The sequence below is a fragment of the Fukomys damarensis genome, unplaced genomic scaffold (assembly GCF_012274545.1).
Source record: "Fukomys damarensis isolate Sample0158 unplaced genomic scaffold, DMR_v1.0_HiC HiC_scaffold_36, whole genome shotgun sequence".
In the NCBI taxonomy this organism is placed as follows: Eukaryota; Metazoa; Chordata; class Mammalia; order Rodentia; family Bathyergidae; genus Fukomys; species Fukomys damarensis.
In genome coordinates this window covers 15,241,463-15,268,188 of record NW_022900948.1, presented here as the reverse complement: position 1 = coordinate 15,268,188, position 26,726 = coordinate 15,241,463, and the positions used below count along the sequence as shown (strand labels likewise).

Here is a 26,726-nt window from a genome sequence, read left to right as displayed (position 1 = left end):
GGGTTTTTTTTTTTTCCCTCTTTGAGGCAGGGTCTCACTATGTAGTTGAGACTGACCTGGAACTATGTAGCTCAGGCTGGTCTCGAACTCACAGCAATCCTCCTGCCTCAACCTCCCGACTGCTGGGATTATAGACGTGTGCCACCATGCCTGGCTTGCAATACACTTTTGAACACTACAACATAACATTTTCATAATTACTAAAAATTAAACAATTGCATTATATTTTATTTTCATGTTACAGGATATTTTGGACATACTCAATTTTTTTGTTTTTATCTAACATGGTGATCAGGATTCTCTGAATCCAAGTATGGCCAAATGTTATTTTTGCTAAAGTAATTTCCTAGTAGCCAAATGAAAAGCTACTTGCTTGGGTTTTGAAGCAAAGGGAACTGGAAAAAAGTTCTTTTTTTTTTTTTTGGTACTGGGGATGGAACTTGGGTCCTTGCGCTCTTGCAAGGCAGGCCACCAAACTGCTGAGCTAAATCCCCAGACCCTGGAAAAAAATTCTTTCATGCCATCTGGTATATTAACAAAGCCTTTATAAGTAAAAATGAAGACTGGCAGATGAGAAAAGTTCCATGGTTTTGGGGTCACAGACCTCAGAATATGAGTTACAGATGCCCCTGAAGCCTCGCCATAGATAGTCCTTTCGGGATGAAAGAGATTATAAACTCATTCAATATGTTGAAAGGGACCAAGAAGCATTATACTATATGGTCAAAAAGATGTTTTTTGAAGATTGGCTTGTTTTTAAATAATGAAAACACATAATTTATCAAGTGATCGCAGTTCCTGAGGGATTAAATGGTAAAGGGGTGGGGGTGAAGCAGAGAAGTAACTTTTGGTGGTTCTGAGACGTAGAACGTATTTTCTGAATTTTCTGGCAGCTTAACCAGCAAGTCAACTAACTAAAACTAGTAAAAACAACTGCAGCAGTTATATCTAAGATACGAGAAAAGTCTAATGATGTTAGTACAGTAAGTGGTAGATTATCTAGTAAGCTTACACGTCAGAATGCAACGACTTTCAGCTTGCTCTGTTAATTACTAATATATATATGAGTAATGTCATGTACAAGCTCAGAAGGATCCAGAGCTATTCACACACTGGAAGAGAGAAGCTTCACTTGCCCATACTCAAGGGAAATAGGGTAAGAGCCACAGGAGGGAACAAAGTGCTATGAGGGCTCAAAAAGAGGGCCAGGCCAAGCTGATCCTCCAAAGCTTACGTGTAGCATGTCACTTAGTTGGGGAACAATCAGCACGTTCAGAGGAAGAAAACGTAAAACTTCATGCCAGTTTAGTGAAAATTAAGCTTAATATTTAATATTAATCTAAAGCAGGTCTTTCACAAATAGATATAAAAGATGAATTGACATATCCATAGCCATGTGGTTATAGGGCTAAGTCCTCATTAGGTAAACTTAACATTAATCAGGGTACCTCCTGTGAGCCAGGCACCATAGGTGATACAAAAGCATAAAATATGCCATCAGTAGCTTATACTATAAAGAGCCAAAGACGGTCAAGCAGAGGCAAGTTTGTGTGCCCCTGCTGCATTCTGCCCTGTTCTTTGGTGAAGACATCTCAGGCTGTTGTCATTCCTTTGAATTCTGAAGCACATAGCCTTTTCCTGGAGAAACTCCTTTCTTCAGTGCTTCAGGCCAGTTGTGAGTATCAAAGAAAGTGGACAGGATATCAAATACTGTTAGAAGGTAAACAGAAAACAAAATGACCATTAGGGAAAAGAGAGCAAGTAAATGCCTAGTGAGAAAAGATGTGAAATATTACACTGCATCACATACGGGACTGGGTCTTGGGAGGACAGAAGCAATAACACAACTCTGCTTGCTCAAGAGGACCTTGGCCTACACTGAGAGATACAGGCTTGTGAACAGACAATGCTGCAATCCAAGGACCAGTATCACAAGGACACAACAAAGGGGCCCCGATGGCCTGGGAGGGTAGGGAAGCCAGCTAAGATGCTCTTGAACTGAATCCTGAAAAGCAAACAGGAATTCACTCATCAATCAGGGGTTGAAGGAAGGGCATCCTGGGCAAAAGGGATAATTTCAACTATCTTTAACATAGATGAAGACCAGAAAGTACAGAATGCCTCCTGGTGGCCAGAATATATATCACAAGATGCACGCAGTAAAGTCCAGGCATATTTGTCACAGCACACTAATTCAAGGGGCACTTACACTTCAACACAATTCAGTGTGGGCCATGTGAACAGTAACTACCTTGATTGATGGCCAATATCTCTGAATGATAGTTTTTCTCATTCTGGCGCCTGACCATGTATTCCTGGATTGGCAAACGGGCTGTCTTGACAGAGTGTTCCTGGGCCTTTTGAAATGTCACTTTCTGCAAACCACAGTAAATATACATTTATCATAAAAATTGTACATGGATATATAATCTCATGGTAATAGGCAAAGCAAATTGTAAGCATCCCTATTTATCTCTACACCAGTTTTCACTTGTAATCACAAATAAAAACAAACATGAAGAAAAAGCCTTCAGAAGACTGGAAGAAACTGCACATAATGAAGAATATTTGTCCTCAGTAAGAAATGTCATTGTGGCAACACCTCACTTTTTGGGCACCATTTATCCACAAACCTCCACATTCTAACATTTATAAAAATAAGGAAATAAGCAAAAGAGGCACAGCCACAGCTAAACTGGCAACAAGAAGCCAAAGCAGGCTAGCCAGTCAGAGAATACTCCTGATTGTAACTCAGTAATACTAATTTGGATATCTCGTGTTTTCAGCTCTTAACCAATTAGTAGTAATAGTCAAGTTAAAGAAAAGGGGTTCAAGAATGGTACAAGCAAGCAACAAAGTAACACTAAGGTGTCTTTATGGCTTGTATCTACACATTCCCTCAGCCTCATGCACTCATAGGTCAGGCTTTTTTAAGCTAGTGGATCTAGGGTACATGACACTAGGAATATGGGTGTGTGGTATTAAATTAGCTCAATGATTGGAATTAGCATAGTTCTAGGTGTGGTTGAGTACATTTACTAAAGACAGAAACTCCACCTTGGGTGTGGGTGGCATGACCCATAAAGGGGTAGCCTGTTTGACATAAAAGGGAAAGGCAGGCTCCCTTCTGCTGTTGCTGCTGCTGCTGCTGCTTTGCTGCCTTCTTGCCACACCATGAGCTGCTTCTCCTCTGTGATGTCCCTCTGCCAGGCTATCATATCTTGCATCCAGATGACTATAGACTGAAACCTCCTCAAATGGTGAGCTGAAAAAACCCTTTCTTCCTTTCCCTTGTGTGTCAGGTATTGTGTCTCAGCAAAAGAAAAGTAACAGAATAAACAGGTGTGAAAAATGACAGCTCAACCAAAAGGGAGAAAATTGTAAAAAGGAGTCAGAAAACCTCAAAGAAGAACCAACAACTGGGATCTTATTACAAAGCTTCTGCACAAAAGAAACCACCAACAGAGTGAAGAGACAACACAATGTGGGAAAAATTTTTTACCAGCTGTTCCTCAGACAAAGGACTACTATCTAGAATAAAGAACTTAAGGGCCGGGGATTTAGCTCAGTGGTTCTGTTGCCTACCTCGCAAGCGCAAGGACCCAAGTTAGATCTCTGGTACACACAAAAAAAACAACAAAACAAAAAACATAATAAAACCAGACCCCTCAAATATAAAGGCCCAATCAAAAAATGGGCACATGAAATGAACAAACATTTCTTAAGTAGAAGCAGCAAATAAGGATATGAGAAAACAGCTGGGCTTAGTGGTGGTGCCTGTAACCCCAGCACTCAAGAGGCTGAGGTAGGAGGACTGCTATAAGTTTGAGACCAGCCTGGGCTGCATAGTGAGTTCCAGGTCAGTCTCAACTACAAAGTGAGACCCTGTCTCAAAAACAAACAACAAAAACACCAAAAAAGAAAAATATATAGGAAAACATTCAACATCACTGGTCATTTGAAAGATGCAAATAAAAACAATGTCAAGATTCCACCTCACTCCAGAAAGAATGGCTGCTATCAAGAAAGCAAACAACAAATGCTGGTGGCACTGTGGGGAAAAAGGAACCCTTCTCCACTGTTGGTGGGAGTGCAGACTGGTGCGACTATTGTGTAAATCACTGTGGAGATTCCTCAAAAAACTAAAACTAGAAGTTTCTTGTCCCAGCTATTCCCTTTCTTGGTATCTTCCCAAAAGAATTAAAAGCATCATACTACAGTGATACATTCACATCCATGGATACAGCAGCCCATTTTGTAATAGCTAAATCTTGGACACAGCCCAAATACCCATCAATTTGTGACTTAATAAAGATTCCCAGTACCAAAAAAAAAAAAAAAAAAGACGTGGTTTTAAAAAAATAAGATGGAGTACTATTCAGCCATAAAGAATGTAAACTAGAGACATCAGTAGCTAAGTGGGCCTTGAAACCATACTCAAGTGAAATAAATAGGAAACGTGTAAATACTGAATTGTTTGTCTAGTGTGAGAAACTGAAAGTATAAATGAGGACCAAAATGTATAATAGATATTGTGAAATAGGAAGAAAGGGTTCAGAGGGAAAGGGTAACTGGGGTGAGGGTAGGGGCGGAGAAGGGAAAGAAAAATGTGAGAAAAGAAAAACAGAAGCAAAACTTTTGTAAATAGGGAGGAGTGGCAGGGTAGAAAGGAGAGAAGGGGAATGGAAAAAACAAGAACCAAGACATATCATGTACAGGTACAAATTCCCAATGATGAATGCAATCATAATGTATACCTAAAATGTACCAATAAACTTAAAAAAAAAAACTCAAAGAAGTACAACAATCAACAATCTCAGGCCAGCATACAGAAGCATGACTCTATGTAAGATGTTTCATAAGATGAAATTTAAATCATATTGCTACCTTGTTAAGATGTGCAGGAAAGATGTTCTATTTAAGATTTTAGGATTGAAGAGAAAGTTTTAGGTCACTGGGATAATTAACAAACTTTCATTTAGAGGGGCCTCAATACTGTTAACCTGTTTCACTTCAACTACCATCCGGTGTTGGTCTATGCTCTATGACCTCTCTCCTACGTGGTCATCTGGTCTGTAAATGGACAACTATTGAGACGAGGGGTTCAAGTGTGCATTCCAACCTGACAGTACCAAGTGGTAGGAAATTCTTTTTAATATGGAACCAAACTGTTTTCTCTGAGACTTCCATGAGTTCATCTAGTTTTATAACCCCAGGGCCACAGCAAGAAGTAAAATGTCCTTCCACAAAATACTACTCAGATACTGGGGTGGGGGGTGAGCATGCCCCTGTGAATGGTCTTGTCTCCAGACTGACAGCCTTAGTTCTGTCAACTCTTCTGTATGACTTCATTTCTGGACTTGCTCTAGCTTGTCTATGTCCTTTCATTTATGAACCTGGCTACTACAAACCCAATCTAACCAGAAAGAATGGTATGGAGGAGGCCTAGCATCTTCTCTGTTCTGACACTGGATGACCTGCCTCTCAGAATTTCAAGAACTTCCCAAACTGTTTTAGTAAGATGCACTTCAGGTAGAATAAGGACACGGCTACTAAAAAAGGATTACACTGAAGGGTAATACTCCTTTGCAAAGATGAGCTATCACATGTTTGTTTAAAAAAAAAAAAGTCTTACCACTTTACAGTCACTTTGAATTATATAGTACAGAATTCAAGGTTAGCAGAATATGTGGAAACTGCCCAAGAGTGTACAGTATTAGCTTCTGTTCTATGCACAGTAAAGATAAAATGACTCGTTAAGGAAGTATTATTCCTAGTGTATGTCTGTGAAAAAGCCAAAATCCCCAGTTAAAGGAAAAAGCTCTAAACATCTGCTTGCTTGCCTGCCTGCTTACTTGCTTTTTTTCTCTCTCCTTTTTCAGTTTAAATATTGGCACAGAGGCCGGGCGTGGAGGCGCACGCCTTTAATCCCAGCACTTGGGAGGCTGAGGCAGGAGGATCGCTGTGAGTTCAAGACCAGCCTGGGCTACATAGTGAGTTCCAGGTCAGTCTCAACTACATAGTGAGACCTTGTCTCAAAAAACAACAACAACAACAACAAAAAACAAAACAAAAAAAATTGGCACAGAGACAGAAGACAGCGTGTTAAAACTGCAATCTACAGATCATATGTTGCTCACTGATCCTCCGAACTTTACTGTCTCAAAATAGGGGGCTGATTCCTACTGCAGGAAAATGGTGACAATTCACAGGGTGACTCACCTGGCTCTGTAATAAATCTGTATCCCCCTCTCAACTTTTTATTTTGTTTTTGTTTTTGGTACTGGGGATCAAACTCAGGCCCTTGAGTTTGTGAGGCAGGCAGTGCAACCACTGAGCCAAATCCCCAGCCCTCAACTTTTTATTTTGAAATACCTGAAAACTAAGAAAAGCTGAAAGAATAATACAATCAATACTCCTATCCTCTATATTCACCTGTTAACATATTATCAAATTTGCTTCTCTCAAGGCCCGCCTCATAGTGCAGATCCCAGGGAGCAGTGTGGTCCAGAGCAGCAGGCACAGCTGCAGACAGATCCCAACCAGGGCTCTGCCCTGACCCCAGAGGCTCAGGCACACCCGCCCAAGCCAAAGGCCTGCCCAGAAAGGAGCTGCACAGGCACACAAGCTTCAGCCAGAGGACTGCTCTATAGCATCGGCCACAGTCAAAGTCCTGCCTGGAAAAGAGCTACACAGGCACACAAGCAACAGCCAGAGGCTAATCCTGATACCAATGATAAGTGAGTGGAGACCCTATGCTGCTCAAACAACAAGAACTGGGGTGTACAGCCCCCAGCCAGGCCTTCCCAGACAACAGGTACATAGAGGCCCCAGCAAGAGGCACACCTAGATACCATCCCAAGTGTGCATAGGTCCCAGCCAGAAGCCTCGCCTAGACAACAGGTGAGGTCAGGGATTCAGAAGGGCACCATTCTGAACCCAGGAACTGGTGTAATGGTGAGCAGCAGAGAAAAGGCTGCTCGGTGGCTCGCTGAGAATTAAAAAAACCACTGGGTGAGCAAAAAGTTGCTTCACCAAAGGCACAGCAAGCTGCATGTGTTGAAATGAGAAGACATGGAAACAAGTCCCAAAACCAGACTTCCAGATCACCTAAGGCAACCTCAAAGGGAAACGAGATGGAACAATCTGATACTCAACCACCTGGACTCCCTGAACTGGCAACAAAAGAGGACCTGGAAAAAATGAAATCAGAAGTAATTTATCAGATAACACCAGAGATTGATCCCATAGTGCAAGACATGATTAATAAATCTAGAGCAGAGACAGATAAAAAAATAGAGGAGCTGAGGAACATGATGGAATCCCAACATAGGAAACAAATGGAACCCATATAACAGATAAAAACAGATCTCCAGGAGATTAAAAACTCCACTGAAAGTTTATGCAGCAGAATAAGCCAATGCCAGGACAGAATTTCAGATACTGAAGGTAGGATTGCAATTAGTGACCAGGAAAATAAAAATTACTTAAAAATAGTAAGGGACCATGAAAAATCAATCAAACAGCTGCCGGATGATGCAAAGAATAACACAAGACTGATCAGACTCAATGAAGAAACAGGAGAGTACAGATGACATAAAAAAAGTAATGGCAGAAAACTTATCAAGTAAGGGAAAAGAAAGTGACATACAGATAAGTGAGGCATATAGGACTCCAACTACACATAGGCATATAATAGTTAATATTCCAGAAACCCAACAGATGAACAAAGTTCTACAGCAGTTAGAGAAAAGAAACAAATTACATACAAAGGTAAGCATATCAGAATCACAGCAGACTTCTCAGCACAAACCTTCAAGGCAAGAAGAGCTTGGAGTGATATATTTCAAGCCCTAAAGGAAAACAGCCTCCAACTCAGAGTGATATACCCTACAAAACTATTTCAAAATTGGTGGAGAAATAAGATACTTTCATAACAAAAAGCACCTAGGGAACTCTTCATGAATACCAAACCAGCACTCCAAAAATTTTTAAATAATATCCTAGAAAAACACAAAACACAATGAGGATCACAACCCCAGGAAGCCCAGCAGAATGAATCCATCAGGCATGACAAGAAATTAAACGCAAAGGGGGAGAATCCAACAAAAAGAAAAAGTCATGACAAAGATAAGTCAATACATATCATTTATAACTATCAATGTTAATGGTCTCAATTTACCAATCAAAAGAAACCAACTGGCAGAATGAGTCAAGAAGCAAGACCCAACAGTATGCTGCATACAAGAAATGCACAATTAAAAAAGAAATTCAAAGAGTGAAAATTAAAGGGTGGAAAACAACACTCCGTGTAACAGGAACCCCCGCAAAAAGGAGAGACTAGATATCCTCTTTGCAGATCAAGTGGTTTTCAAACCAACACTGATTAAGAGAGACAAAGAAGGATGATACATCCTTGTAAAGAGAACAATCCAAGAGGAAGACAATCATAAATATATATATGCACTAAACACTAGTGCACCCAACCATATAAAATAAATACTAATGGACATGAAAAATCAAATAAGAACTAACACAATAGTAGTGAGGACCTCAATACCCCACTGTCACAGATAGACCAACTAGACAGAAAATAAGCAACAAAATACTAGAACTTAATCAAACGGTTGAACAAATGAACTTAACAGATGTTTACAGTGTTTCACCCCACAAAATCAGAACACACATTCTTTTTCAGCTGCACATGGGTCATTCTCCAAAATAGACAACATACTTGCTCATAGAACATGTTTAAGTAAGTGCAAAGGAAATGAAGTGATCCCTTGTATATTATCAGACCATAGTGCAATGAAATTAGAGATCAATAGCAAAAGAAACCACAAGACTTTCATAAACACATGGAAATTGAATGACACACTTCTGAATAATGAATAGGTCACAGGGAAAAATAAAGAGGGAATCAGTCAGTTCCTACAATTAAATGACAATGACAATACAACATATTGGAATCTGTGACACACAATGAAAGCAGTCTTACAAGGAAAACTCACAGCAGTGAATACTCATATTAGGAAAACAGAGCGAGCTCAATTAAACAACCTGATGCTGAACCTCGAGCTTCTAGGAAAAGAAGAGCAGGACAAACCCAATGCTCATACAAGGGAGGAAATTATAAAGATCAGAGCAGATATCAATGCAATGGAGACTAAGAGAATGATATAAAAAAATCAATGAAGCCAAGAGTTGGTTCTTCAAAAGAATAAACAAAATTGACAAATCCTTAGCCAACCTTATCAAAAAAAGGAAAGAAAAGGCCCAAATCCATGCACTTAGGAATGAAAAATGTGAAATTACAATGGATCCAGGAGAAATCCAAAGAATCATCAATACCTACTTTGAGAACCTATGCCAGTAAAATGGAAAATACAGAAGAAATAGACAGATTCCTAGATATGTATGAATTACCAAAGTTGAACAAAGATTACCTAAAAATTCTAAACGACCCAATATCAATAGATGAAATTGAAAATGTAATTAAAAACTTACCAACTAAGAAAAGCCCAAGTCCTGATGGCTTCACTGTTGAATTCTACAAGACATTTAGAGAGGAACTACTGCCACCACTGTTTAAACTCTTCAATGAAATTGAAAGGGAAGCAATACTCACAAATTCATTCCTAGAAGCAAGCATCACCAACAGCTAATAATCATATTAAACTGTCAAAAACTGAAATCCTTCACACTAAAATCAGAAACAAGACAAGGATGTCCACTATCACCTCTCCTGTTCAATATAGTTTTGTAAGAGAAAGAAATAAAAGGAATAAAGATAGGAAATGAAGTCAAAGTGTCGTTATTGATCCTGAAAGCAGAAAAAGACCCAACCAAAAGAGAGAACTACAGATCAATCTCACTAATGAACATGTATATATACATGTATAGAATAGAATGCAAATAGAATGCAGAAGATTATCAAGAATACCACACACCCTGACCAAATGGGATTCATTCCAGGGATGCAGGGATGGCTCAATATATGCAAATCAATAAATGTAATACACTATATTAATAGAGTCAAGGAAAAAAACCATATGATAATATCAATAGATGCAGAAAAAGCATTCAACAAAATCCAACACACATTCATGACAAAAACCCTACAGAAAATTGAAATAGATGGTCTCTACCTCAATCTGATAAAAGCCATCTATGAAAAACCAACAGCTAATATCATACTAAATTGTCAAAAACTGAAATCCTTCACACTAAAATCAGGAACAAGACAAGGATGTCCACTATCACCACTCCTGTTCAATTTAGTTTTGTAAACATTAGCAACAGCAATTGGACAAGAGAAAGAAAAGGAATAAAGATAGGAAATGAAGAAGTCAAAGTGTCATTATTTGCAGATGATGTGACACTCTATATAGAAGACCCCAAGAACTCCACCAAGTCTTCTAGACTTAATATCCAAATTCAGTAAAGTAGCTGGGCACAAGGTCAACACACAAAAATCAATAGCTTTCCTGTACACGGACAAGAGACTCACTGAGAGAGAAATGGGGCAAACGATTCCTTTAACAACAGCATACCAAAAATTGAAATACTGTGCTCACTTCGGCAGCACATATACCAAAAAATTGAAATACCTAGTAATCAAAAGAAATCAAAGACCTCTACTCTAAAAACTATAGCACTCTGACAAAAGAGATGGAAGAGGATATCAGAAAATGGAAAGACATATCTTGCTCTTGGGTAGGAAGAATCAACATAGTGAAAATGGCCATACTTCCAAATATGCTGTATGGATTCAATGCAATTGCAATTAAAATTCCAGCACATATTTCACAGACCTTGAGAAAACAATCCAAAAATTCATTTGGAACAAGAAGAGATCTAGAATAGCAAAAGCAGTTCTAGGCAATAAAGACAAGGTAGGGGGTATCACAATCCCCAACTTGAAATTATGCTACAAAACTACTGTGATAAAAACAGCATGGTGCTGGGCATTTAGCTCAGTGGTTCTGCTGCCTGCCTCACAAGCACAAGGACCCAAGTTCGATCCCCGGTAAAAAACAAAACAAAACAAAACAAAAAACACAAACCAACGTGGTAAAGGCAAAGAAACAGACCTGAGGACCAGTGGAACAGATTAGAAGATGCAGAAACAATTCCAGACATACTCAGCCACCTCATCTTTGACAATGGAGCCAAACACCCTAACTGGTGGAAAGACAGCCTCTTTAATAAATGGTGCTGCAAAAACTGGGTTTCAACTTGCCAGAGATTAAAACTAGACCTATGTATCTCTCACCATGCATTAAACTAAAATTGAAATGGATTAAAGATCTAAATATTAAAACAGAAACACTAAACCAGCTGGAAGAGAGGTTAGGTAGAACTCTGTTCTTTTGTTTGGTACCAGGGATCAAACTCCAGTCCTTGTGCTTGTGAGGCAGGTGGTAAACCACTGAGCTAAATCCCTGGCCCAGTTAGAACTCTTGAAGACACTGGTATAGGAAAAGATTTTTAACAAACCTTAGTTGCCCATGAACTAGCACAAACAATCAACAAGTGGGACCTCTTATTAAAAAGCTTTGCACAGCAAGAAATATGACCAAGAGGGTGAAGAGACACCCACAATTTGGGAAAATCTTTTCACCAGCTGTTCCTCAGACAAAGGTCTACTATCTAGAATACATAAAGAACTTAAAAAAATCAGATTGCCTAAATTTAAAGATCCAATCCAAAAATGGGCATCTGAAATGAACAGATATTTCTCAAGTCAAAGAAGTAGAAATAGCAAATAAACATATGAAAAAATGTTCAACATCACTGGTCATTCAAGAGATGCTAATGAAAACAACACTGAGATTCTACCTCACCCCAGAAAGAATGGCTGCTATTATGAAATCAACCAATAACAAACGCTGGCAGGGCTGTGAGGAAAGAGGAACTCTGCTACACTGCTGGTGGGAGTGTAGACTGGTGCAACCACTATGGAAAGCAGTATGGAGATACCTCAAAGAACTAGGATTGAAAGTCCATTTAACTTAGCTATTAAAAGAATCATACCACAGTGATATATGTGCATCCATGTTCACAGCAGCACAATTTGTAATAGCTAAAACTTGTAAGCAGCTCAACTGCCCATTAAATGGAGACTGGATAAAGAAAATGGTTTTTAAAATTAAAATGGAGTACTACTCAGCCATAAAAAATGAGAAATTAGAGTCAAGTATAGCTAAATGGATGCACATTGAGACGACATGCTTAAATGCATATGTGGAAAATATGCACATGTGGAAAATCAAATATCTCTAGTGTAAGAAACTGAAAGTGTTAATAAGGACTAAAAGATAGATAATGTGAAATAGGAAGAAAAGGGGCAAAGGGGAAGGGGAAATGGGAGGGATAGAGGAAAGGAAAGAAGGGAATGGAATTAATATGAGAAAATGAAACAATGGAAACAAAGTCTTTTGTACATAGGAAGGCAGGGAGGGGTTGAAGGGAGGACAGGGGAATGGGGAAAAAATAAGAACCAAGATGGATTATGTAAAGATGCAAATTTCCAATGATGAATGTCATTATATTGTATACCTTAAATGTACCAATAAAATTAATTTTTAAAACAATTCACTTCTCTCTGTACATAAAAGCATGTTTTCCTGAACAATTTGAAAATAACCTACAGACATCACAATACTTCGTCACAAAATACTTAAGCATGAATGTAAAAACAATGACATTCTTGCTCTTCACAATACCCTTTTCACTCCTATGACACTCATAAATAATTTCACAAGATTAATAAAATCTCCCCCAAACTATCTTTCTTTCCAACCCAGAATCCAATCAAGGCTCTCATACTGCATTTGACTAATTAGTTATAGATTAATTCATTGAGATGGGGGTCTCATTATGTTGCCCAGGCTGGCTTTAAGCATCTGAGCTCAAGCAAACCTCTGGCCTTGAGCTCCCCAACCAGCAGCTGGGACTGCTGGTGGGTACCACTGTGCCTGGCAGTATTTTTTTGTCTGTTAAATCTCTTGTAATCTAAAACAGCTCCTTGACTGTTTTAGTTCTTATTCATTAACTTTTTAAGTCCAGTCCAGTTATCTTGTAGAATGTCTCCCATTCTGGATTTCCTCATGATTGTAATTCAGCTTAAATATTTGGGGGCAAGGTGAGAGTCTATTTCATTAGCAGGCACTCTGTGTCACTACTAGTGATGTCTGATCAAGTTAAGATAGTGACCACCAGATTGCTTCATAGCAATGGTACATTTTTACCTATAAAATCTGTGAGAGGTGATACCATGTAAATAGCTGGTTCCTCCACACCCTTTTATTTAATCAATTGCCCAAATCAATGATTGCACCAAGAATGGCAAATATGATGACTTTCTAATTCTATTACATATTCCTCATTTATTAGCTGGCATTCTTCTGTAAGAAATCCCTCTGTCCATTTTTTACATTATTATTATGAAGTCATAGAATGCTATTGTTTTAAAAATAAATACAGTTGAGGCTAGGGATTTAGCTCAGTGGTGCCGCCACCTGCCTTACAAGAGCAAGGTCCTGAGTTTGATCTCTGGCACCAAAAATTTTTTTAAAAATTAAAATAAATAATAAATAAATAAATAAATATAGTTAAGCTACTGTCAGTGCTAAATGTGTGTTTCACAGATGCGTATTTCCTGCATATGGGAAAGCATATGTGTTTTTCACATAAAATAGACCTACAAACACCTTACTTATGTGATCATAGGATAGATCAAGAAAGATCCATTAAAAAAAGAATAGTGGTGGGCCAGGTATTTAGCTTAATGGTTCCACTGCCTGCTTGCAAGCACAAGGACCTGAGTTCGATCCCAGGTACCAAACAAACAAAACAAACAAAAGAATAGTGGTGCTATGGAGGAAGGAGAGAGGGACAAGGATAAGAGACTTATTTCTCACTATGTTCCTTTCTGTACATGTTAATTATTGTATCATTGTCCAATTTAATAACTATGCAATATATTTAAATTAGTAAATATGAATTATTTCTGTAAATATTTGTATAACAGGAATAAATTTTAAAGTTTCAGTGACACCCCAATTATACCAGTAAATCTCTAATTCAATAAAAGAAATCTGGATAGTCCTATTGAGGTTGAATTTTTTTTTTTGAGATGGTCTCACTATGTAGTTCATGCTGGCCTTGAATTCATTGTGATCCTCCTGCCAATGATAGGCATGAACTACCATGCCTGGCTGAGTTTGAAATTGTGGAATAATACTTATGTCAGCAGAGAAGTCAGCCTGAAAAGGACCAAACTACTCTCTCAACCTCTGACAAAAATGTTGAGTTAATGCTTACTGGTCAAGATCAGGGTTAACCCTGCAGAACTGAAGAGAAAAAGAAGCCAAAAATGGCTATTTCTGTAACTTTAGCTCCTGAAAGGCTCAGTTCTGCTGACAGTGCTGATGAGGGGTGCAAAGCACACAGATGGCTACACTCCCTGAGAAAATAAGGCTCTTTCTTTCTGCTCCCACTGAGCTCCTAGGCCATGGGGGTAAGACTTTGACACAGCAAGAGCCTCTGAAAGTGAGCACTACTTTTGTAGTCATTGTTTTTTGAGACAGAGTCTTGCCATGTAGCCTAGGCTGGCCTCAAACTCAAGGCAATCCTCCTGCCTCAGACTCCCAAGTGCTGAGATTATAGGTGTGTGCCACTATACCTGCAAAATAAAGACTTCCCAGACCAGGAATTGAACCTGGGCCACAGCACTGAGAATGCCAAATCCTAACCACTAATCCACTGGGGAGAATCTACTTTTCAAAATATTGACATTGAGGCTAAAAGATATTCTTACCTTCTGAATGCTTTCATCCACCAGTCCACCAAGGATGTAAACTCTGTTTAGATCAACATCTTCAAGAGCTAATGAAAAAAAATGAAAGCCATAGAGATCAAATCTGTTTTATAATTCCTAAATCCAAAGAAAGCAAAAGGAAATAAATATTAATAATAAAAGTTGACATTTAATCAGCAGAAAACAAGAAATAATAGACTTCCTCAATGAAACCAAAGTTTGTTCTCTGAAAAGATCGAAAATAGACAAACTGTTGGCATATCTAATCAAGAATAAAAGGGGGCCAGGAATTTAGCTCAGTGATTCTGCCATCTACCTTGTAAGAGCGAGGACCTGGGTTCGATCCCTGGTACCAAAAAACAAACAAACAAACAAGAATAAAAGGTAGTGGGCCCAAGTCACCATTCGATTCGGAAAGGAAACAAGATTAAAACTATAGAAAAAAAGTGAAATAATTAGAAGAGAATATTACAATCAACTCAATACTAATAAATTTGAGAGCTTGTTTGGAGGTTCTAGCAGGGGAGCGCAGCTACTCTATACCCTTGACCGAGGAAACGGTCCTCCTCTATCGGGGGTGGTCATCCTCTTCGACCGAGCGCGCAGCTTCGGGAGGGACGCACATGGAGCGGTGAGGGAGGAAGGGGACACCCGCCTAGCCAGCGAGATTAGCCGAATCAACCCTGGCAATCAATGGGGCGACAGATGTTGCAGCCAGATCGCCCTCACATCCTCAATACTAATAAATTTGAAAATTAAGTGAAAGGGACAATTTTGCAGAAAAAAATATATATTTATATATCTAATATTGACCCAAACGGGGCCAAGAGGAGAAGGTGACCAGGGAAACTGCATTGCAAAACAGCATACAAGGTCTAGCTGAGCATGGAAACCCTAAATCTGTGTAGCAGTGCACTCAGAAGGACACAGGCAAGCACTCATTAAAGTGTCTGCCTGAAGAATGTGTGTGGTTCACATTCACTCCCTCCCCTTCTTTGTACACTCCCCGAGTGGCTTTAACAAATTCTGCCACAGGGGATAATGAAACAAAGGCCAGGAACAAAGTGATACATAAAACAGGCAGCGATGTACTTACCATGTTCTGAGTCAGGAGTCAGATATACAAGGGTTTCCAGAGGAAATAAACTAAAGCAGTCTTCTTCCATTATGTCTAGCTACAAAATGCAGAGGACCAATGTAATAAGACTGACGTTAAAACACAGTTCACAATTCAACAAGTAGTTACTGGACATCTCATCAGGCCTGGCTCTAGGTGTATCAAAGTGTTGTATGTCTGATGGTTTCTTCTCAGAAAATGCTTGGTTAAGAAGGGAGAAACAGAAAGCCACAAACACTCAAAACTATAAAATGAGACAGACAGTGAATGGGGCTTTCACAGAGGTACAGGAAGTGTGTATCAGGACCACAGGTAAGAAAGTAACAATTCCAAGATAATCTGGTAAAGGGAATGCTGGATGGAGCTGGGTTTCTGGAAAGATCTGAGATTGACACATATAAAAGGAAAATTCAAAGTGGAGGGAATTGCCTAAGGGAAGCAGGAAGACAGGGAAGCAAAGGAACAACACAGCACTGGAAGTTGGTCTGCTTGGTTTCCATACAGAAATCATTAAAGAGAGGGCTGGGGATTTAGCTCAGTGGTTCCACCGCCCACCTCGCAAGCACAAGGACCAGAGTTCAATCCCCGGTACCAAAAAAAAAAAGTACAGAGATGTAAAATTGAAAATGGCTACACCACAGCTGCCTGTTAAGACAGTTAACTGCAACACAGGTGGCTGTATAGGACTGCACAGTGCACAGTTCACATTCATGGGTTCCATGGGCCTCTGTAGGGAAGGGCACAATTGCTCAGTCCCAGCTACACACACAAGGGCATTTTCAATGACATTTCTTAGAAAATGAATTGAATTCTACTTGTGTATCTATAATTACATTTATGAGATCCTAGGCAATGGCTGAGAAGTATCTTGAGTCCTTGCTACAACTCATCATGAATCCATACTACTAAAAGCATTCATTGTTTTCCTTCAAAAATTATGTTTTTTAATTTTGTACTACTAAGAACAAGAAAGGAGTCATGGAATTTTCCAAAAACATTATTGGAATACACAGTCTAGCACAAACTATGCAGGTTACAAAATATAGTCCTAGAGACTGGTAATATTAGTTCAACAATACTGTAGAAGAATGACAAAAAAATTTAGTGTAATAATGAGAGGTTATGAGGTTTTAGACTGCAATATTGAAAAGATAGACTTCAGACATATACAGATTATAGTAATCTCTCAGTACGCATGGGGGATTCTATTCTATTATACCCAAATCTACCTGTGCTCAAGTTCCTTATATAAAATGGCATAGTATTTCCATTTAAACTATGCACACCCTCCTCCATATTTTAAATAATTTCTACCATAGGTTACTATAATATCTAATACAATGTTAATGCTATATTATCTAGGGAATAAAAAGTCTGAACATGTTCAATATAGATGCAACTTTTTCCCAAATATTTTTTTAAAAATATGTGGATGTGTATGTAACCCACAGAATCAGAGGACAAGCTATACATGAAAAAAAAATTACCATTACCTCACAATCACTTTTTAAATGATTCAAATAATATACAAAAAGATTCTTACCAGGTAATTAGAAAATCCATCATTCATCCTCAAACATTCTTCATAGAGGAGACTATCAGTTGTGAATCCAGTGAGGCAGATCCAAAAGGGTTTGTCAGCTTTTTTGTTTGACCCATACAACCTTCGGATCTGCCCAGCCAGCCTACTCATCTCCTTCAAAGAAATAAGGACAACTCAGAGTTGAAACATACCAGATCACTCTAAATTCACTATCAACAAAGAGTTACACAGTAAATTTACTGAATGCTATTCTAGAAGAGCTCATGAACCAGGATGGCCCCTTTTGCTCCAGGAATGAGCAAATGCATGTGTTACACCCAATGACATTACAACTATAGATGACAGGTAAGATAGTGATACCGGCTCAGAAATAGTGAGTTAGTAGAAACTGAGAATTTTGCTCTTGCTGACCCTGCTGTTGCATATTTAGTATGATACATGTAATGGTCATTTTAGATTTTTTTTTTTTGTACCAGGGATTGAACTCTGGACCTTGTGCTTGTGAAGCAGGTGGTGGCACCACTGAGCTAAATCCCCAGCCCCTGGTTATTTTAGATTTGATCTAAAATTTTTCTATGTAATACCTACTACTTGTTATTAAAAAGGTTAGACCTGCTCTGTTTCCAACCTGGGCTGGTTCACCCCTCCTTGGGCAATCTAGTGGTCCCCCAGGCAACCAGGAGGTCCCCCTTGGGCAACCACATTGCCACCAAACTTAGTAGGGTCACCTGATTGACCTAGTTAACAGAAGCCTGAAACTCTTGGACTAAAGTGACCCTTTTACCTCAGCCTCCTGAGTAGCTTGAGACAATAGGTGCACACCAGAGGCTAGATTATTGTATCAAAATTTCATGTTCTATCAAATATGTCTGCCACCTTCACCCTAACTTTAAGAGGCCATAGGAATGAAGTTTTAATTTCAACCCTGATTCTAGAAAGGCCATTTCACAATCTAGCCTGAAGGAGAGGAAAAAAAAAAAAGGCTTCAAGTTTGCTTCAATCAGATCTTTCAATTAATCTTTTCAGAGAGCCATAGTTCAAGGATCCATGTAAGAACTCCAGATCTACAGTTGTTCTAGTTTCTCTGAAAAACATGTAAATGCTAGCACATAAAACAGGGAAGTCGGAAAATAAAGAGATGTGTTTACAAGTACATGTACTGAGGTATAAAGCCTAAAACTGAGTAAAAATATTATGTGCTGCTTTGAATTCAGGTAAAGGTGGGAGGATCTCAAATAGCATAATTCAAATTTCTCTCTCAACTCTGGCCCTGCAGATAGGGTCTAACTGAAAAAAAAATTTTTTTTTAATCAAGGGGATGATGGCTAGTTCCTGCTTATCCCTGAGTAGAACATTTTGACCCCCTGCCAGGCAACAGAATTGTTCAATAAGTCAATCCTATCCTCCTGTGGGAACCAAGGGGCACCTCACCCTTTTGATACTACCAAGCCCATGTCCCATTGTCCCTAGTTCAAGTACAAACCCTACATGGCTTTGTATAGTATAGTATAGTATCCAGCATCTTTCTACTCTGGGACAGTAAGTTTATGAGGTTTACTAGTAAGATGCTATCAATTTCATCTGACTAGTTTCTGTTGTCATGTGTATAGTCATTCACAGAAGCCTAGGGTGGAAATCCCTCCTTCACCAAGGGGATGAATAAAAAATGATTAAAACATTATAAGAAGATCTTTCATTAGGTAACCTTCCCACCACATACTACCAGAAAAATTTTCTCTTCGCAGGAGAAGACCAACGATTTGGGGTCTGCAGAACTAAAACTGAAAGGTTCCATCCAGACAAGGGGCACCATGGACAGAGACGCGAAGGTGACAGGCTCGAAGCAGAAGACTAACTAAACCAAAGGATGCACAAATATGTTCTCTTTTAGATTCTTCTCAACAGCCATCTTAGAACTTAGAAGCTCCATGACGAAAACCAAACATATCTGCTGGATGACTTAAGAACCACAGAAGCCAGTGATGGTCACACTATGCATGTAGGCTGCGCCTTTCTGGGCCTTCCTCAGGGGAGCAGGAGTTCCAGGCTTAGTGAGCATTCTACCTTCTTTGACATGTGGTGGGTCACACTCAAATCGATACACAGTCTTGGTCCTGAGTGTTTGGCCTCCAGAAGTTTCTCTTTGGTTAAGACTCGCAGAAAACGTTTGCTATGCTGGGTGCAGACGCCTACAGAAGAAACAAGATAGGAAATGGCAAAACACATCAATGATATTCTGTAAGAAACAAATCTCCCTTAGTTTTGCATATAAAGAAACTTGATAGCAGCCAAACAAGAAATCAAACAATAACAAATGTTGGCGGGGTTGTGGGGAGAAAGGAACCTTTCTCCATTGTTGGTGGGAGTGCAGACTGGTGCAACCACTATGGAAATCAATATGGAGATACCTCAAAGAGCTGGGACTACAGGTTCCATTTGACCCAGCCATCCCTCTGCTGGGTATCTTTCCAAAAGAATTAAAGGAATCAAGCCACAGTGATATATACGCACCCATGTTTATAGCGGCACAGTTTGTAATAGCTAAATCTTGGAAACAGCCCATTTGCCCATCAGTTGGAAACTGGATAAAGAAGATGTGGTTTTTCTATAAAATGGAATATTACTCAGCCATAAAGAACAATAAACTAGATTCATTCATAGGAATATGGATACATATTGAGGATATACTCAAGTGAAATAAATAAGTCACACAAGTGTAAATACTGAATAGTTTCCCTGGTGTGAAAAACTATAATAGTACATAAGATCCTAATGAGATAAATGACATTGTGAAATGGGAAGAAAGGGGCTAAAGGTGTAGGGAAGGTGGGATGGGTAGGGGAAAGGTAATAAGGGAAAAGAAAAAAATGTGAAAAAATGAAAAAATGGAAATAAAGTAAACAGGGAAGGGAGGAGGGGGTGAAGGGAGGGCAGGGACAAGGGGAAAAAATGAGAACCAAGACCTGTCATGTAGAGGCACAAGATCCCAACAATAAATGTAACTGTTACTGTATCCCTAAAATGTACCAATACACTCAATTAAAAAAAAAGTGTAACTAAACATTTGGGGATATCTGTATGTGTTTGGATTTGTTTCAACCACCATTGCTTAATAATAAATTTTGCTAAATATTAAAAAAAAAACTTGAGGCTCATATTCACTCACTAGGTTTATGTACTGAAAAGTGGTGAGAAGTATTGGAACCTAGGGCATAAATCTGGGTTTATTGAGTTATTTTTTGTGGTATTGGGGACTGAAGGCAGGACATTGTGCACGCGAGGCAAATATTCTACCACTGGGCCACATCCCCAGCCCTTTTAATTTTGAAAAAAGGTCTAAGTTCCTCTTGAGACTTTCCTGCCTCAGCCTCCCAAGAATCTGGGATTATAGGCATATGTCACCCCATCTAGCTATACCTCAGTTTAAATACTAGTTCAGTACATTCATTTGTTTATGTTTTTTTTTTTTTTTTTTTTTTGGTACTGGGGATTGAACTCGGGTCCTTGAGCTTGCAAGGCAGGCCACCAAACCGCTGAGCTAAATCCCCAGCCCCCAGTACATTCATTTGTTAACTGAATTACCTCACTTAAATTTCTCTGAGCCTCTGTCTCTTCTCCTGCAAGATAGGGATAACAAAGCACTGAATGAACACTGGGTTTATCATTCTACCTCTGAGTTTATAAACACTTATGTCCTCTAAACAACTTTTTTTTTTTAAGTTTTTTTGAGACAGGGTCTCACTATGTAGTTGAGACTGACCTGGAACTCACTATGTAGCCCAGGCTGGTCTCAAACTCACGGCCATCCTCCTGCCTCAGCCTCCTGAGTGCTGGGATTACAGGCATGTGCCACCACGCCTGGCTAAACAACTTATTTTTAAAGGCAGCCTTAAATTTTGCTCTTTGATTCCCAACACATTAGATTAGTTGTCTCACCTCCCAGATGTTTGCCTTTACCTAGAACAATGTCCCTATTCTCCTAGAAATATGAAGAAATTAGTTTGCCCCCACCAAATTAAAATGAATAGATAAAAGATTACATCAGCAATCTCATTCGTTACCTAGATTTTCTGAACGACAGGCTTTTCTTCTTTCTTTTTCTTGCTTTCTTCTGCTCTTCTTTGCTGCAACTGTCCTTTCCCAGTGTCTCTGTTTCCTTTGGACATTTTTCTTATGTTATCCAAAAAACAAAAATTGTTTGAGAACTTCATAAACACCATAAATGAAAAATAAACAATGCAAATAGTTACTTATTTTTTAATTTACACATTCAGTTGAGAGAGAAAGACAGAAAAAAGATTTTCATCTTAAAAACAAACCCACGAGTAAACAGAGCCCTGGAAAAGGTGTGATCTGTTCAAGGTCACAGTAAATGTACTGGGGTCAGAGGCTAAAGAATAGACTCCCTGATACTTCTTCTAGTTTGTTTTGTTTTTTTGAGATAGGTCCTTGCTATGTAGTTTAGGCTGGCTTTGAATGCCTGTAGCCCAAGTGGAACTCACAGTGAGCTCCTGCCTCAGCCACCCAAGTGCTGGGATTATAGGCGTGCGCCACCATACCCGGCTCCCCCAACTCTTTTGAGGTATATCAAAATTCCTTTTGAATTTTTCTTTTTCTGATTCAAATAAAACTGAAGCCTTAAACCAGTTAGCAGGAAATCGATTCACCACTTAGAATACAGAAAACTAACTGGTGGTGCCTTTTTATTACTCTTATCTTAGAACAGAGTCTCTGGATGGTTCCAGTACTGACAGCCTGCTGCACTCACCGAGCACCATGGTGCACTGCCTGTGGAAAGGGTCTCGCTCTCTGGGCACTCACACTCCATATCAATCTGCAGAAGCTGGAAGCTTGCAGAGAGCCCATCTTCATCTTCTACAACACCTTCCTGTCCCTGCAGCACTAGTGACTTTGTTTTCTGAGTGCTTCCTTCCAATTTCCAGTCCATGTGATTAGTCCTCTGTCCTTTCAACAAGATCAGAAAAAAAGGCACAAATATGTGATCTACTACATAGCTAATTCTCTATATCCTTAAAGCAGTTACTCTTTTGCTGATGGAGAAGTTATGAAATACTGAACTATATTTACTAAACTGAGATAACCATATTTTCTAGAGAAGTAATTCAGCATAGGAACAGTTTAGTAGTGAGGAGACCAAGCACACTTCCTAGAGGGCAAGTACAATTTCTAGCATCCCCAAGCAATCAACGCTATCTATCTCCTGTTGCACTGATACAGGTAGTGGACTTATTTGTATCTTTGGAAATGCACTCTATGATTATGCTTTAAACAGTTTATTTTCAATTTAACAAATATTTATTGAACATCTGTTATATACAAGAACCATATTAAAAGTATCCTAGGAGGATGAAAAGCCACCCCCAAAATATGGCTGAGTGGTACAAAATCAATGAAGAACTCTACTGTTGGGGATGTAGCTCAGCCGCAGAACCCCTGCCTAGTATGCTCAGGCTCTGGGTTCAATCTCCAGCACTGCCCCCACAAAAATCATTTTTCATTTATTTTTGGTACCAGAGATCGAACTTGGGACCTTAGACTTGCGAGGCAGGTGGTGGCCAAATCCCTGGCAAGAAATCATTATTTAAAACTATACATCACATCCTTACCTCCTTGAAGTATCACTCAACAGAAAGATAGTCACTGGTGAGATGTGTAATATCCCTCAGAAGTAACAAGTTTGAAAAATATGAAGCACTGTAACAGCACACTTAATGAATGTTTTAATTTCAGTGATGTCTGGACTTCTAGAAAAAGATTAAGTCAGAAAATGCTTGGGTCAAAGATCAAGAGTGGCATGGCCATTGCTTATGGCTGATCATCTGAGTTCTGTCACAATACCACCATTTTGGAAAAAAATAAGTATATTTAAAATGTATGATAAGGGTAAAAAATGAGAACCAAGACCTGTCATGTAAAGGTACAAGATCCCAGTAATGAATGTAACTGTACTGTATACCTAGAATATACCAATATACTCAATAAAAAGAAAAAATAAATTAAAAAAATAAAATGTATGATTCATGAATGTGGTAAAAAAAAAAAAAAGACCTACTTAATAATGAAAAGTGATGATCTTCATTCCTATTGCTCCACCTCTACTGGCATCCTATTAACCCATGGTTTGTAGTTCTGGTAACTGACTTCTGAGTCTGAAATCATGTGTTTACACCTTACTTCCTGATGCGTCAGTTCTAAAGAAACTGACTCCCCCCCAAAAAAATCAGACTTCAAATTACTTGTCAATCCCCTAATATTTTAAACTTTCATTATCTTTTTTTTTGTGTGTGTGTAGTCCTGGGGATTGAGTCCAGGGCCTCACACATGCCAGGCAAGCGCTCTACTACGACACTACACCCAGTCTTTTCCTTTTTTTTTTTAAATTAGCTATCTTGATCTTTCAATTTAATTTGAGATACGGCTTACATATAGTAAAATACAAATATTTTAAGGGTAACCCTAACCCTAACCCTGATCCATGTGTTTGTGTATGTAGGATACAAATATACCACCTCAATGAGTTCTGAGAAAGGAACAGGGCTTGTTAGCCATCAAGGTATGGAACATTTCCATTACTCTAGAAGGCTCCACTTCTGCCTACACTTTCCTAATCAAGCCCCATGACATTCCCATTGCATGCCAAAGGCAACCACGGTTCTTTTCTATAACCATTGATGAGCCTAGTACAAAGCTTCCTATCAGTCGATTCAAATGTGTGTACTCTAAAGAATCTGACTCCTCTCCTAACACGCTATTGAGTTTCACACATGTTGTTAAATGTTATCAGTTTATCCTTTTTATTGCTAAGTAGTATGACTATACCACAATTTTCCTGTTGGCAGACATTTGAGATAGACAAGTTTTCACATCTTTTAACCAAGTATTTGAGTAGAATTGCTGGGTCATAGCATAAGTATATATTTAACCTACTGAATTGTAGTAGTGCATCAAATATTCTGGACATGAATCCTTTTTCAGAATTCTCTCTCTCAGGCTTTATCTACTACCCCTTTTTTGCCTACTGATTATTCACACATCTCAGGCCAGAGATGGGTGTTGCGGACTTGGAGGGGGGAATAATAGCCCCACAAGTGTACCCCTCAGATAGCCTGAACTTAATACTAGCACATCTTCTTCCCTTTCCTGAAAAAGTAGTTAAAACCTCCCCTTTCCTGCACTTCATTAATGGCATGTTTTTCTAAAAAATGCTTTCACCATTTTTTTCTTTCTCCCTTGAATCCAATCATCACCTTCCATCTTGCTTTCATAATTCAAAGCTCTCTCCTCCCCCTCAAAGCTGCTGCTCCACTCAAGCCTCAGGAATGTCTCTCAGAACTACTGCCAGGGCCTCCTAAATTAGAGAACTTCATCTGGGTGCTTAGATGAGAAGAGACCCCTTCTCTTGAATGAGTTGCTGATTGAATGGCCTTAAGGTTTTCTTCTGAGCATGCCTTTCTTACATCCAACCTGGCCCTGAAAATATTGCATAATAAATGTATCTATATCTGTATCTGTATCTGTACTCTTTTCTCCCAGCCTATGAATTGCCTATTTATTTTCTTAACATTGTAAGTTTTAAATTTTGATTCAGTTATCAGTTTTTCTCTTACTGTTACTAACCTCTGCTAGGTCCTCTAAGAAATCTTGACCTACCCCAAAGATACAGATATATTCTCCTCTAGAAGCTTTAGATTTGTAATTTTATATTTTGATCTATATCTGTCATTTTTTATACACTGCATGATTTATAGGAAAGATGGTCTTTTCCAGCTGAATTGTTCTGTAACATGTACCTTTTACTGAATTTGTCTAATTCATCTAAGTTGTTTTACTGATTTGATTGATTGGAGACATGGTCTCACTATGTAGCTCAGGCTGGTCTCAAATTTGCAATGATCCTCCTGCCTCAGCCTCCCAAGTTCTGGGACTACAGACATAAGCCACCATGCTCGGCTAAGTTGTCAAATTTATTGATAGAGCTATTCACAAATAACATCCTTTTAATATCTGTAGGATCTAAAGTAATGTTTGACTTCACTCCTGACATTTATGCTTTCTGTCTTTTTTAAAATTTATTTTTCTTTTTTTTTGGTACTGTGGATCGAACTTGGGTCCTTGTGCTTTTGAGGCAGGTAGTGGAACCACTGAGCTAAATCCCCGGCCCTCCTTTAAATTTTTCACTCTTCTTGATTTGCCAAGTTCAGAGCTTATCAATTTTATTAATCTTTTCAAAGAATCAACTACCAGTGTTGGTTTCACTGATTTTATCTGTTTATTTTCTTTCACTCATTTCTGTTCTTTTCTTCTATTTTTCTTGGGTTTCCCTCCTGCCCTGGCTTCTTAAGGTAAAAGCTCAGACCGATGGTTTCAACTTTTCTTCTTTTTAAACATAAGCACCTGAACCTATCAATTTTCCTCTAAACACTATTTCAGCCACATATCACAAGTTCTGACATTTTTGTGTATTTAGTTATGAAACAAATTACCCTAAAACTCAGCAGTTTAGAGAACGTTAAACATTTATTCTCCCAGTTTCTGTCCATCAGGGCTCAGCTGGCTGGTTGTGGCAGAGGCTTGCTCATTGCACACATACCCCCCAGTACCTGACTGACCCAGAAGAATCTGCTTCCCAGATGACTCATGTGGGCTGGCAGGAGGCCTGTTCCCACCATGTGGGTCTCCCCATGGGGTTGCTTCAGTGTCCTGACATAATGGCTGGCTTTCCTCAAAGCGAGCAATCCAGGAGAAATCAAGGCAAAAGCTACAGTGGCCTCACCCTGGGGAGTCACATACTGTCATTTCTTCAGTGTCTTACTGTTATAAACGTCAGCCCTGTCCACTGTGGGAGGTAACTACACAAGGACATAAAAATAGGATGCTAGGATTACTAGAATGCTGGGCACTAGCCACATTTTTTCTCAGCATCTTTCATACAAAAATTTCAAATCTCCCTATATTTCTTCCACTCATTGTTATTTAGAAATATACAGTACTATTGTTTCTAAATAGAGATTTCCCAAATATCTGTAAAGGACTCCTAACATACTACATTACAGTCACAGAACATGTACTTCAGTCTTTTCAAATTCATTAATACTTGTTTTACAACTCAGCATATAGTCTATCTTAACGAATATTCCGCGTTGAGTTTAGGTCTACATCTTGTAATTTGTTCCATCTATTATTTGTTCTCTCTCTTTTTCCTGCCTTCCTGTTTTTAAGCG

At 39.0% G+C, this 26,726-nt stretch overlaps 1 protein-coding gene across 7 annotated transcripts in view; it reads right to left on the bottom strand.

The window, feature by feature from the left end:
* Positions 1-97: 97 nt before the first annotated feature.
* Positions 98-26,726, bottom strand: part of Trmt10b (tRNA methyltransferase 10B) — a 32,567-nt gene continuing 5,938 nt past the window's right edge. For 2 of the 7 annotated variants that reach the window (XM_010619419.3, XM_010619421.3), the window contains 8 exons: positions 22,253-22,449; positions 21,546-21,654; positions 19,549-19,673; positions 17,485-17,637; positions 15,921-15,999; positions 14,825-14,892; positions 2,252-2,375; positions 98-1,710 (listed from right to left, as the gene is read on the bottom strand). In XM_010619419.3, coding sequence (XP_010617721.1) covers positions 1,604-1,710; positions 2,252-2,375; positions 14,825-14,892; positions 15,921-15,999; positions 17,485-17,637; positions 19,549-19,673; positions 21,546-21,654; positions 22,253-22,449 — 962 coding nt within the window. In that variant the 3' untranslated portion in view covers positions 98-1,603. Of the gene's footprint in view, positions 1,711-2,251; positions 2,376-14,824; positions 14,893-15,920; positions 16,000-17,484; positions 17,638-19,548; positions 19,674-21,545; positions 21,655-22,252; positions 22,450-23,111; positions 23,191-26,726 lie in introns of those variants that run through there. The other 5 variants (XM_010619422.3, XM_010619420.3, XM_033758960.1 and 2 more) reach the window with 4 other exon arrangements.